General features: G+C 47.7%; 1 protein-coding gene across 1 annotated transcript in view; it reads left to right on the top strand.

The window, feature by feature from the left end:
* The window catches only part of LOC124711848 (ataxin-2-like), a 141,373-nt gene that overhangs the window by 31,232 nt on the left and 95,653 nt on the right, over positions 1–14,488 (top strand). The window contains exons 5-6 of the mRNA XM_047242074.1: positions 56–180; positions 397–974. Coding sequence (XP_047098030.1) covers positions 56–180; positions 397–974 — 703 coding nt within the window. The remainder of the gene's footprint in view (positions 1–55; positions 181–396; positions 975–14,488) is intronic.

Genomic DNA, 14,488 nt, shown 5'->3' with positions numbered 1-14,488 from the left:
CTGTAACTTAAGCTATCGTAGAACTTCGATTCTCATAAACGCTTTCGGGTTTCAGCTCGGTTGGGATCCTAATGAAATGTTCCGCAAGAATGAGAGAGACTATGGCGTTCAGTCGTCGTTTCAGCCATCAATGGAATCTTATACTGTGCCATTACAGAAGAAAGATACAAAAGAATTCAAGTAAGAATTTTATACCAATTTCTGCACCTGCACAAGCTTCTCTCTTCCTTGCCTTGTTCTGGTGCATATTTGACTAAAATGACACCCAGCCTTCTTTTCGTCTATTGCTTTTATCTTTTTTCATCTTCCTTTATCATTTCTCGATTTACTTTAACATGTATTTTTGTATTTTGAATAATCTGTCAGTAGAAGAACTCTATATTATGTTTCTTGCAGAGATGCGGAGGCAAAAGCAGCAAAGATTGCAAGTGAAATAGAGAGTAACCCAAATTACAAAGCACGTGCTGAATTGGAGAACGGTGACGAGGAGGAACGTTTTGCGGCAGTTATCCGGCCAGACGGCCAGGGTGAAGCAGGCAAATATTTGCCTCCACAGAAGCGCAAGACAGGCCCTGCACCACCATCTGCAGGCAAGGGCGTGCGTTCAACCCCTCCACCACAGCCCCAAATATCTCAACCGTCGCAACAGCCAGCAGCAACACAGCAGCAGCAACAACAGCAGTTGCCACAGTTACCGTCTTCCACAAAGGCGTACCCACCTCTCCCACAAACAAATAGCTATCACCATTCGGTAATATTTTCAGTTTCTCAGCAGCAGCAGCAGCAACAGCAGCAGCAATCTTCTCAGCAGCAGCCACAACCGCAGGCACACGCCGCCCAGCCGCAGGCTACACCACAGCTGCCAATGCCGAGGCATCCTTCACCTGGCTCCCCTGTTGTTCCTGTGGGCATCAGAGAGCCCAAAGTCAATGGAATGGAACCAAAGGCTCAGCGGACACCACAGATAAGGGGAGGTAAAAAAAATCTTAAAATTTGTAGGGCACTATTTGTAGTAGGCCCCCTCAGATATTGAACAGAAACCATTTGATAGATGACAATCAAAATTAGATTAATTATGGATAATTTCATGGAATGATGATGTGGTTGGCTGCAAATGTCTGTGTTTTGTTTATTCATGAAAACTTGGATTTTTTTTATTTAATAGCTTTTCAGATATATAATAATGCTTAATTTTGACATTTTCTCAATTTAAATGAAGAAATTTATAATAGTTGTGAAACGCAGGTTAGGTCGTGTATGAGTTTTTAGAATTACCACCTACATGAGTGAATAGGTTGCTACTCACTGTTCAGAGGAGGCATGGAGTTTCAGACAAGAATATCCTTCCAATTAGAAACACACACACACACACACACACACACACACACACACACACCACCCACCCACACCCACACCCACACCCACGCGCGCACGGGCACGGGCACCGGGGCGTAACTATCCCAGCACCTGGAGGCAATGACCATGTGTGTGTGTGTGGATTGTGCGCGCTCTCTCTCTCTCTCTCTCTCTCTCTCTCTCTCTCTCTCTCTCTCTCTCTCTCTCTCTCTGTGTGTGTGTGTGTGTGTGTGTGTGTGTGTGTGTGTGTGTGTGTGTGTGTGGGGGGGGGGGGGGGAAGGACTTTTTGTCCAGAAGTTTAATATTTTAGCAGTCTTTTTCATTGTGCATGTCTGCAACTCAACACCACCTCTATGTTGTGAATAGTCACAACCTATCCTTTTCGTAGTTTGAGTTAGAACTATCACATCATGTACTAAATCCTGTAACTGTCTCATGAACAAGTATTGAAGAGAACATACTAAAAATGTCTATTAAAACATTGTTAATTGCTGTTAGAACTCCAAGTAAGATTTTATGAGCATGATTTCCTGTTATTCAATATGGCATTGCCTAAAAAGAAAAGTCTCTTGTTAAAATGAACTGGAGCTGGTTGTAATGATGAGAGCACAAAGACACACAATTTGCTGCAACAGCTTGCTTCCATGTGGTCTTAAGCCGTAACAAGTAAATTCGAAAGACAACTAATAATCGTTTAGTACTTCACATACCGAAATTTCTTATTTATATGAAATTTATTATTTATATTTTGACATAAATGTGAAAATGCGAAAATATTTGTGTAATATAGAATGTTTTACATGATAGTTTTCTGGGCATCGTATGATGTCATACTGTATAAATCTATTACTGATACCAACATTTCGGCCATGAGTACAGTGGTCTTCATCTGGGTCTACAAAAGATCGAAAAGAAGACCACTGTAACAGTGGTTTCTTACAGTATGATGTGGTACCATACTGAGAAAACTTCCACGCCAGTTGCCCATGGCCATGGATGCCTACACAATTATATTAATGACATTCTAGTTAATTTTATTATTGTCAAGTATGAAATTTTTTTATACCATGGAACCAACGCTGAATCTTACTTTGCTAGCCTGTTCGTTGTGACTTTTCCTTTAAAATCACGACTGTGTTGCATTTATGATTATATGAAATTCACCCCCATTGCTGTCAGCATCTAATTGTAAATCACTTTCCTCTCCACTGCTCAAACTATTACTGCTACTTCTCAGATGTATAATTTTTCACTCATTGTTCTGAGTGTTCTCTACCTCCCTAGCCTCCTAGTTTTGTGATTTGATGCACATTTTCCACATGGGATTTCTCAGTTTTTGAAATCATAAACTTCGTTGTTTTATTTAAATCCATAAACCTGTAGCTCATTCAGACGACTTGACATAAGTTACTAAGTTGTAGAAAATGTTTTCCCGCTGTTTACAACATTTTATTAAAAACACCTTCAAATTTCCTGCCTTCACAGTGTTAATTTCCACCTGCCTTTGCATTGGTGTAATTATAAATTTCTTGCCATGTGGGCAACATGGTGGCAAGTTTCGCTGTGAAGCCCTTATATATCCCCCAGTTGGAAGGAGCATGCCATCGGAGATGATGGCAGTCGTGGGGATTTTCTCACAATGAGCCAATCATCATCTTCAATCATCTTCAATCAACTTCTACCAAACGTAAACGGACTGAAGCTCACAATTTAAAGACTCTCCCAGCTGCACCACGGTTCTTTGTGGTCTCACATACTGAAGATGGTCAGTCCTTTGCAATGGTCAGTCTGTTTATTATTCAAAAAGGTGTTGATGTTTTCTGACGTTTAACAGAGTAGTGCTTCCGTCAAAGATCAAAGCAGGCTATGAACTTATCACAGTCTGACCATACATTCCGAACCTGATGCGCTGCTACCAGTGTCATCGTTGCAGCCATACTGGAATGCCCTGTTGACACAAGGACAAGTGTGTTAGGGATGCTCACAAGGATTATTGCCCACCTCATTCTCCCCACTGCATCAATTGCTATGGTGGCCATGTAGGCTCCTCCTGAGATTGTCTGCCACATATCTCAATGAGTGGGTGAAGCAAAAAGTAACTTACCCTGTTGCATGCAAGCTTTTGGTTTGTCAGAAATTCTGTGTTAAACCATCCAGCACTTCCAGTACTGTTCCTGCTACATCTTACTCCACGAAGGACATGACCACGCAGACATGTGACCTCAGATTCAGCACCGTGGTTATTAAATCGCCCAATGTCTTGGTAGCATCCCAGTCTCCTCCTCCAGCTGTGCAACAAGCAACCGATCTTTCCCCTCATGGGGCGAAGTCACCTGCTACACCACCGGCTGGCCGGAAACGACCCAAGGAATACTCCCGCAATGATTTCTTTCATCCCTCCAGCCAATAAACATCTGAATCATCATCTGCCACCCGCAGAGGCTCCAAGAAATCAGAGGCAAATGGTATTTTGCTTTACAGTCGTTTAGATCCTTTTAAACTGTGTCGCTATAAGATATCCTCACCTGGCCAACCTCCATGTCGCTGGTGTGCACCATTTCTCTGTCTCAAACTCCGCAGACCGACAGAGGGAGAATGACGATGCTTCTGTAGGTCTCGTGGAGCAGGATCCTCCACCCTCTGCTCCCAGAAGCAGTGAGTCTTTGAAGTCTGACACTCAGCAGCCGCCAAGGTGACACCCTTTCATTTTTCTTCCCTCCCCTTTGCTAGTCGTGACTCGCCTCCCAATGGAATGTTAGTGGTCTTAGATCCAAAACAGAGGAATTATGGCTGGACTTTGAATCACAGCATCCACTTGTTCTCTGCCTTCAAGAAACAAAATTGCATCCTCACAACCTCTTTTACCTCTTGCATTTCTTTCCGGTCCGTTTTGATCTTCCCCCTCAGGATGGCATTTCATCTCATGGGGAATCGTGCTGCTCATCTGGGATGACGTTCATAGTCAGAACATCTCCCTGACTATGTGGTTTCAAGCTGTTGCGATCCACATTTTCCTTCCTCGCTTCACCTTTTCCCATTGTACCGTTTACATCTCAAATCCCCCCCACTCTTTGGCGGGTTTGTGCTTGGCTACCACGGGGCTCCAGCCTTTGCAGCATTTGTTCCCTTCCATGCTGCATGTCTGTTCTCTTGCTATTCTTTTTCCCCTCCCTATTCTTTTTCCCCTCCCTAGGGGAACATGTCTGGGGTATGATTGGGAATGTTCTGCACTGTGCCGCTGCTGAACGAACAGTCTCACCTTCATTTTTTGCTCCCTTTTCTTTCTTTGTTTCCTTTCTCCTCTCGTTCCTCTGATTTGATGTTTGAGGATCCTCTTTTCTTCTTCCTCCCTGTGCACTCCTGAAGGCCGGCCCGTACTTCTGACGCATGACAAGTGACTGGGTAACGCTTAATTCCCAGCCCTGGGTCGACAGGTAGGGTTCGCACATACCCCCTGGTACAGGCGAGGCCCAGGGAGGGGTGTTCGCCTGAGCTGTAACCTTCCCAAACAGACGATTCGTCCCTCTGTCAGGTGTTCGGGAGGTGTGACCAGAGGTATGAACAATCACCTAAGGTGGGTGCGCCCCCTTGTGAAGGGGGCCTCCACTTGGAAGGAGTGCACCATCGGAGACGCTGGCAGTCATGGGGGATTTCCTCATGATGAGTCAATCATCTTCACACCCAATACCTACAAAACCTAAAAGTAATAAGGCTAATGATTCAAAGACCCTTCTTGCTGCACCACGGTTCCTCATGGTCTCACATACTGAAGATGGTCAGTCCTTCACGACGGTCAATCCATGTATTACTCAGAAAGGTGTTGATGCCATTGCTGGCCCTGTGAAATCCTGCTCTCGTTAACGGAATGGCACTTTTCTTTTGGAGACCACTTCTGATACTCAAGCACAACTACTGCCTGCTGCCTCACTTCTCCACGGTTACCCTGTTAGTGTCAAGGCCCATAGAAATTTGAATTCTTCCCTTGGTGCAATTTACACCAGGTTCCCCAATGGTCTAGCTGAGACTGAAATCCAATCTTACCTCTCTGATCAGAGGGTCATTGCTGTCCATCGTGTAATGAAAAAGGTAGATTCTTCCTTAGTGCCCACCCACACTCTTTCTCATCTTTGATAGTGGTGCTTCCGTCAAAGCTCAAAATAGGCTATGAAATTATCACCGTCAGGCCTTAGATTCTGAACCCAATGCGCTGCTACCAGTGTCATCATTTCAACCACACTAGAACTTCTTGTCGAAACCCGACCACATGTCACCTGTGATAGGGCGCGCACCAGGGCGATTGTCCACCTCCTCCTGCCCGCTGTATAAACTGCAATGGCAGCCACGCCATCTCCTCTTGGGATTGTTTAGTGTGTCTTGATGAGTGAGCTGTTCAAGATATACGGGTAAAGGAAAAGGTGCCTTATCCAGTCGCTTGCAAGTTACTGGCTAGTTGCAATCCATGCATTCTCCTGTCTGGTACCTATAGTTCTGTTCTTGTTATCCCTCGCTCCATGAAAGACATGGCCACATAGACATGTGATCTCCAATTCCGCTCTGAGGTTGTGAAATCGCCCAGTGTCAAGGTAGCATCGCCATTCCCCTGTCCAGCTGTGCAACAAGCCGTCAAACTCTCGCCTCAAGGGGTGAAGCCACCAGCTACACACCTGGACAGAAGGGTTACTCCTGTGAAGACTTGTTCCATCCTTCCAGCCAAACACCACCTGAGTCTTCAGCTAACTGGAAAGGCTCGAAGTAGTCCACCAAAGGCAAACGGTCTTCTCATTCACTACCTCGAAGATCTTCTTCAGTGGTGTCGCCACGCACTACCTTAGCCCAGCCAGCCTCCGTGTCGCTGGTGAGCACAAAACAACCATTTTTCAGTGTTGGACTCCACAAACCGACCGCACAAGCAAGCTGATGATTCTGCGGACCCCATGAAGCAGGATCCTCCTCTCACCCCCAGGGGGCCCACAACTCTTTTGCGGATACGTGCATAGCGAGCACGGGACCCCGAGCTAATGTGGCCCTCCTTCCTTTCCGGGCTGCATACCTTCCTTTTCTGCATCCTTCCCTATCCCCCATCTTCGCCCCCCCCCCCCCCCCCTCACTTCTGGCTCTTTACTTCCCTTTCTCCCCCTCTGGGAGTATGGTTTGTGCCTACGTCCGGAGACGGACGCTCGTAAATGTAACGCATTCTTCGCCTTCTCTTCTCTTTACCCTTTTCTCCGCTGCGACGTTTGAGACCTCTCTTCTTTCCTTTCCCTTTCTTTGTTTTTCCCTTTCTCTTTCTTCCTCCTTGTGCGTGTCTGAAGGACGACCCACGCATTTTTGTGCGTAGCCGGTGATGGGGTAACGCGTAATTCCCCGCCCCAGGTAGACAGGTAGGACACGAACGTACCCCCTGGTAATGGCCAGGCCCAGGGAGGGGTGATTACCCGACCTGATACCTTCCGAAAGTGCCGATTGGTCCCTCCGTCCGTTTGTCGGGAGGTGTGACCTGAGGTGTGAACAATCACCTAAGGCGGGAGTGCCTTCAGAGAGGGCCCCCACAAGGGAGGAGCGCGCCATCGGAGACGCCGATAATCATGGGGGATTCTTCCGCAATGGTTTCCTCACCTTCCACTATGTCTGCTCACAAGCGTAAGTTCACTGAGTCTCAGCCACAGACAGTTCTTCCCTCGTTGCCACAGTTCCTTGTTGTTTCTCGGTCTGATGAAGGTCACGACTTCTCCACGGTCAACCCTTTCATTATTCAGAAAGGTGTCGACGCAATTGCAGGTCCTGTAAAGTCTTGTTCCACATTACGGAATGGCACCTTGTTGTTAGAAACAGTCAGTGCCCTCCAGGCACAAAAATTGCTGCGTACCTCACTACTACACACCTTCCCTGTCCGGGTGGAACCGCACCGTACTTTAAATTCCTCGCGTGGAGTCGTTTATACACGCTCCCTCGATGGCTTGTCTGACGACGAAATTCAGCACTACCTGTCTGACCAGGGTGTAACGGCTGTTCATAGAGTTATGAGAAGGGTTGACACGAACATCATTCCAACCCGCACTGTCTTCTTGACATTTGACAAAGTTCAACTCCCATCCAGAATCAAAGCAGGCTATGAGATAATTTCCGTTCGCTCTTACGTCCCAAACCCTACGCGTTGCTATCGGTGTCAGCGGTTCAATCACACCAGCCAGTCGTGTTCCAATCCGGCTAAATGTGTTACGTGTGGCAAGGATGCCCATGAGGGTGCTTGTCCACCTCCATCCCCTCGCTGCATCAACTGTATGGGTGACCACGCTGCTTCCTCTCGAGATTGCCCCATTTTTAAAGACGAAAAGCTCATCCAGGAAATCAGAGTGAAGGAAAAGGTGTCGACCTTTGCTGCTCGAAAATTATTCGCCAGTCGACAGCCCATCGTGCCACAGACAGGACAATACAGCACTGTCCTTGCTTCTCCTCGGCCAACAAAGGAGGCGGCCATGCAGACTTGCGACCTCACCTTTATTGCCACGGTCGTCAGATCGGCCAGCGCAAAGATCGCCCGTTCAACCTCACCCCTTTCGCCTGCCCACTCTATGGCTCACCCTTCATCAGGTTCTGCTAAATCTCGAACCCAAAAGTCAGACACCAAGACTTCGAAAAAAGAGCATACTCGTGAAGATTTTTTACGTACCCCAACTTCACAATCATCGGTTCCTCCTTCATCTAAAAATCATATTTCCAAGAAGGCTGATAAGAAACCCAGTTCAGCTCCTTCTCCGCCTAGGCGTGTCTCATCTACAGCACCACCTGGCGGAAATCGCCCTGTCGCCGAGGCGCACTGCTGGCGGCCGATCAACCGGCAGATTGCTGGTGGCAGGAGCTGCTCCTGAACAACCTATGGATCAGGATCTTCTGCCTTCGGCTGAATGCTATTCCATGCTGTCTGTCGCAAGCTCTGAGCAGTCGTTGAGTTGACGGCAACCTTGGTCACATTCCTCCATTTCCTGTTCACCCTATGTCCATTATCCACTGGAATATCCGCGGCATTCGAGCCAGTCGGGATGAATTGTCGATCCTCTTACGATCCTACTCGCCGGTCATCTTCTGTCTTCAGGAAACAAGGCTGCGTCCCCATGACCGCTTTGTTCTCCCCATTTTCAGTCCGTCCGATTTGATCTCCTCTCTGTTGAAGGCACTCCAGCCCATGGAGGACTCATGATTCTTCTCCATGATACTCTCCATTATTACCCAATCCACTTAAACACTTCCTTCCAAGCTGTCGCTGTCCGTCTTTCCCGTTCTGGATATACCTTTTTGTACTGTATACATTCCATCATCCACACCAATGGCACGAGCTGATCTCCTTCATCTTCTTGGTCAGCTTCCACCCCCCTATTTGCTGGTTGGGGACTTCAGTGCCCACCACCTGCTTTGGGGATCTCCACATCCTTGTCCACGTGGCTCACTATTGCTAGACGTCTTCCACCAAGCGGATCTAGTTTGCCTCAACACTGGGGTCCCTACATTTATGTCTGCCTCCACGACAAATTTCTCTCATTTGGACCTTTCGGTCGGTACTGTTCCGCTAGCTCGGCGCTTCGAATGGTTCACCCTCGATGATACACACTCGAGTGACCACTTTCCATGTGTCCTTAGACTGCAGCCTCAACTGCCATATATGCGCCCACGACGCTGGAAGTTTGCCCAAGCCGATTGGACACTTCGTCTCTAGCGACATTCGATGACCGTCACGTTCCTAGTGTCGACGATGAGGTCACACATATTACCGACGTTATTCTTTCAGCTGCAGAACGTTCAATTCCACGCACCTCCGAATTGCCCCGGTGCCCCCAGTTCCTTGGTGGAACGAGGCATGCCGTGACGCATTACGTGAGCGGCGACGTGCTCTTCGCGTTTTCCGCCACCATCCTACTTTGGCCAACTGTATCCGCTATAAGCAGCTCCGTGCGCGATGCCGTCGCGTCATCCGCGATAGCAAGAAGGCAAGCTGGAAATTCTTTATTAGCTCATCTAACACCTTCACTCCTTCCTCGGAAGTTTGGAGTCGGCTTCGACAGTTATCAGGCGCGCCTAGTTTCTCCCCGGTCTCTGGGCTCACTGTTGCGCGTGATATGTTAGTGGACCGCGTCGCAATTTCTAACTCCTTGGGTAAACACTTTGCTGAAATTTCGAGCTCTTCAAATTACCCACCAGCTTTTCTCCCGAAGAAACGTGCAGCGGAAGTGCAACCTCTTGCTTTCTTCTCTCAAAATCGCGAAAGCTATAATACTATTTTCTCCATGCGGGAACTCCAACATGCGCTCTATTCTTCTCGCTCCTCCGCCCCAGGACCGGATGGTATCCACATCCAAATGTTGCTGCATTTATCAACCCATAGTCTGCGTTACCTCCTTCGCATTTATAATCGAATTTGGTCCAACAGTACTTTTCCCAGACGATGGCGGGAAGCTATCGTCGTTCCTGTTCCGAAACCTTGAAAGGACAAACATCTCCCCTCTAGCTATCGCCCCATTTCTCTCACGAGTAGTTGTATGTAAGGTTTTGGAGCGTATGGTGAATTGCCGTTTAGCTTGGTGGCTGGAGTCCCGCAGTCTTTTAACACCTGCCCAATGCGGTTTCCGAAAGCATCGTTTTGCAGTTGACCATCTTGTTTCTCTCTCCACTTATATCATGAACAATTTTCTCCGGAATCGCCAAACAGTAGCAATATTTTTTGATCTGGAGAGAGCGTACGATACCTGTTGGAGGACAGGCATCCTCCGCACACTGTTCTCTTGGAGCTTTCGAGGTCGGCTGCCCCTTTTTCTTCGCGAACCTATGGCAGAGCACACATTTAGAGTGCGGGTGAACACTACTCTCTCCCGTACTTTCTCCCAAGAAAACGGGGTACCCCAGGGCTCCGTGCTAAGTGTTGTACTGTTTGCTATTGCCATAAATCCAATTATGGATTGTCTCCTTCCTGATGTCTCGGGCTCCCTCTTCGTGGATGATTTTGCGATCTACTACAGCTCTCAACGGACCAGCCTTCTTGAACGACGTCTTCAAGAATGTCTCGATCGCCTCTACTCTTGGAGCACCGAAACCGGCTTCCGTTTTTCTCCCAGTAAGACAGTTTGTGTTAATTTTTGGCGACGTAAGGAGTTTCTTCCACCCTCCTTACATCTAGGACCTGTCAACCTTCCTTTTTCGGATGTCGCTAAATTCTTGGGTCTTATGTTTGACAGAAAACTGTGCTGGTCCTCCCACGTTTCCTATCTTTCGGCTCGCTGTCTGCGATCGCTCAACACCCTCCGTGTCCTGAATGGTACCTCTTGGGGAGCGGACCGAGTGGTCCATCTCCGCCTCTATCGCGCCTTAGTGCATTCGAAATTGGACTATGGAAGCATAGTTTACTCCTCTGCTCGGCCGTCTATTCTTCGTCATCTCGACTCTATCCACCACCGTGGATTACGTTTAGTGTCTGGAGCTTTTTACACCAGCCCTGTGGAAAGCCTTTATGCTGAGACTGCTGAACCTCCGCTGTCCAATCGGTGAGCAGTCCTTCTGAGTCCTTATGCTAGCCATCTGTCTTCCATGCCTGCTAATCCAGCACATGAAATTTTTTTCGACGCCTCCTTTGATGTAGGGTATGCAGGCCGCCCCTTCTCCCTACTACCACCGGGAGTCCACTTCCGTCAACTGATCCATTCTCTTTCCTTCCGCTTTCCTAAAACCTTCTTGACAACTTGGGGTACATCACCACCTTGGCTCCGTCCCCGGATCTGCCTGCTCCGTTACCTTTGTCAATTTCCCAAGGATGGTACCCCTGCACTTGTTTATCGTCGGGCATTTGCTGCTCTGTGTGCACAAATGAAGAAAGCCACATTTATTTACACTGATGGCTCGAAAACATCGTTAGGTGTAGGGAGTGCCTATATTGTTGGTGACACCCCAAATCAATTTCGGCTTCCCGACCAGTGTTCGGTTTATACTGCGGAGCTTTACGCTGTTCTCCAGGCTGTCCACTACATCTGCCGTCATCAGCGGATACAGTATGTTATCCGCTCAGATTCTCTCAGCTCTCTCCTCAGTCTCCAAGCTCTTTACCCTGTGCACCCTCTGGTCCACGGGATCCAGGACTGTCTGCACTTGCTCCACCTGGGGGGTGTCTTGGTGGCGTTCCTCTGGCTCCCGGGACACGTTGGTATCTGTGGAAATGAGGCGGCCGATATAGCGGCCAAGGCTGCAGTCTCTCTTCTTCGGCCAGCTATTCAATCGATTCCCTTTGCCGATCTACGGAGTGTTTTATGTCGTCGTGTTGTTCTTTTATGGCACGCACATTGGTCGACACTTCCCCATAATAAATTGCGGGACGTGAAAGCTGTTCCTTGTGCTTGGACCTCTTCCTCCCGAACGCGTCGTCGGGAGGAGGTAATTTTAACTAGACTCGTGATAGGGCACTGTCTTTGTAGCCGTCAACATCTTTTAAGCGGCGATCCTCCCCCACTCTGTCCCCACTGCTCTCAGCTGTGGACGGTAAGACACCTTTTAATTGAGTGCCCCTATTTTACTCCGTTACGCACCCGTCTACAGCTGTCGCCTGATATATCGTCAATTTTAGCAGATGACACACGCTCGGCCGATCGCGTTCTAGAGTTTATTAGTGCCAGTGAAATGACGTCAGTCATTTGAAGCTTTTTTTTTTGGGGACAACCAACCCCTTTATGTAGTGGATTTTTAAGCCTTCCTTCTGCTTTGTTTCTCCAATTTTTTTTTTTTTTTTTTTTTATTTATTTATTTATTTATTTATTTATTTTTTTTTTTAGTTCCCATTGCTGCTGGTTTCCATTTTGGTTTTTACTGTTTCCTAAGTCACGGACCGGGCGCTAATGACCATAGCAGTTTTGCGCCCTAAAACCAAAAGAAAAAGAAAAAAAAAAGAAAGGAAGGATCCTCCTCCCTGTGTCCTGTAGTGGCGCCTCTTCCCCAGCTATCACTCAGCAGCTGCCGAGGTGGCACCCCTACATCACTTAATCATCAAGATGCTCCACCAATGCAACATTCTCAGCCTTCAGAACCGCAAAGAGGATTTACACCTGCTTTTAGTGTCGCAATCCCCTTTTACTCTGCCTTCAGGAAATGAAATTGTGCTCTCACGACCGCTTTGAGTGTTCACATTTCTTACCTATTCGTTTCTATCTTGCCCCAGAGGTCGGCATTCCATCTTATGAGGGCGTCATGCTGCTCATATGAGATGATATTCATAGTCAGCTCATCTCCCTGTCCTCCATCCTTGCTACCCTCCCTGTTTACCTTTCCCTGTTGCTTCATAACCTGGGTTGTGAGTAACTAAATCCATTTTCCCTTCTTCCTTTTTTCCCCCTCTCTCCTCCCTGATGAAGGAACAAAGTTCCGAAAGCTAGGAATGTAAATTTTCTGTTTTGTGTTATCTATCGGCTGTACTGAGCTGAGGTAAGTACTGGCCAGCCCCTCTATCTCTTTGTTAGTGTTTGTTTCACATCTTTATATGAGATTTTCCATTAAAAGTTATCCTTAATGCTGCAGAATGTGTCCCCCCATCACTTCCTCTTTACCACATCGTGTCCAGTCCCTTGGAGGACTGAGGCATGCCAAGACGCAGTTCGCGCATGATGGAGACATGCTCTCCGTGTTTTTAACCACCATCCTACGCAGACAAACTGTATTAATTATAAACAGATGTGTGCAAAGTGTCGTTGCGTTCTTTGAGATAACAAGAGCTAGCTGGATTTCATTCACTAGTTCTTTTAACTGTTCCTCTGTCGTGTGGGACCTCCTCAGATGGCTCTCTGTGACAAAGATCCATTCCCCCCATTTCCGGCCTCATAGTAGCTGATGATGGCATCGTGGACACTATTGCTATCTCCAACACCTTGGACCGCCATTTTTCGGAAATTTCGAGCTCTTCCCTCTATCACTCTGCCTTCCTCCATTGAAAACGAGTGAAGGAGGCTTGGGCGATGCACTTCTCTTCCCGAATTGTGAGTGTGACAATGCCGCCATTACTATGAGGGAGCTAGATAATGCTAAGTTTATCCCAATCCTCCACCCCAGGGCTGTACACCATCCACATTCAGATGTTGCAGCAACTTTCTCGTGTGGGCAAGCACTTTCTGCTTAATATGTACAACCACATCTGGGCAGAGGGCACATTTCCCGTACGCTGGTGTGAAGACACTGTCTTAGCCATACCTAAGCACGGTAAGGACAAAAACCTTCCTTCTAGCTATGGCCCCATGTCTCTTACCAGCTTCGTTTGCAAGATGATGGAACATATGATTCATACCTGGCTAGTATTGTGGCTCGAGTCTCGCAATTTTACTGACGAATGCACAATGTGGATTTAGAGTACGGCATTCTGCAGTTGACCACCTTGTTACTTTGTCCATCCATGTCATGAAAGGTATTCTGCAGAAATCCTAGACTGGCCGTGTTTTTTGATTTGACGAAGGCCTACGACGTCTGCTGGAGAACTGGTATCCTCCGTACTCTATACGTGGGGCTTCCACGGGCACCTGCCCTGTTTTCTATGGGCATTTTTACAAGAATGAGTTTTCACGGTGCATGTGGGTTCTGCCTTGTTGAACACCTTTATCCAGGAAAATGGTGTGCCTCAGGGTTCCGTCGTGAGCTTCGCCCTGTTTGCTATCGCCATTAACCCTATAATGGCTGGTCTCAAACCAGGCATCTCCAGCTCCACCGACATGTTTCACCACTGTCTTGATCATCTTTACTCCTGGAGCATGGACAATGGCTTTTGCTTTTCCACTGAGAAAACCGTCTGTATGAATTTCTGGCGGTGCAAATGGTTTCTCCCACCATCTTTCCATCTTGGGCCTGTTGCCCTTCTATTTGTTGAAACTATGAAATTACTGGGGCTCATGCTCGATAGGAAACTCTCTTGGTCCTCCCATGTCTTACTTGACAGGCTGCTGTACGCAGTTCCTCAATGTCCTACGTGTCCTCAATGGTTTTTCCTGGGGTGCCGATTGAACCACCCTCCTCTGTTTGTACCGGTCCCTTGTCCGTTCAAAACTCGAGTATGGGTGCTTTATTTATGTGTCTGCACGCCCATCCCTCTTACACCATGTTAACCCTGTCCACCGTCGTGGCA

The sequence above is a fragment of the Schistocerca piceifrons genome, chromosome 8 (assembly GCF_021461385.2).
Source record: "Schistocerca piceifrons isolate TAMUIC-IGC-003096 chromosome 8, iqSchPice1.1, whole genome shotgun sequence".
In the NCBI taxonomy this organism is placed as follows: Eukaryota; Metazoa; Arthropoda; class Insecta; order Orthoptera; family Acrididae; genus Schistocerca; species Schistocerca piceifrons.
This window is presented reverse-complemented; position numbering and strand designations above follow the sequence as displayed.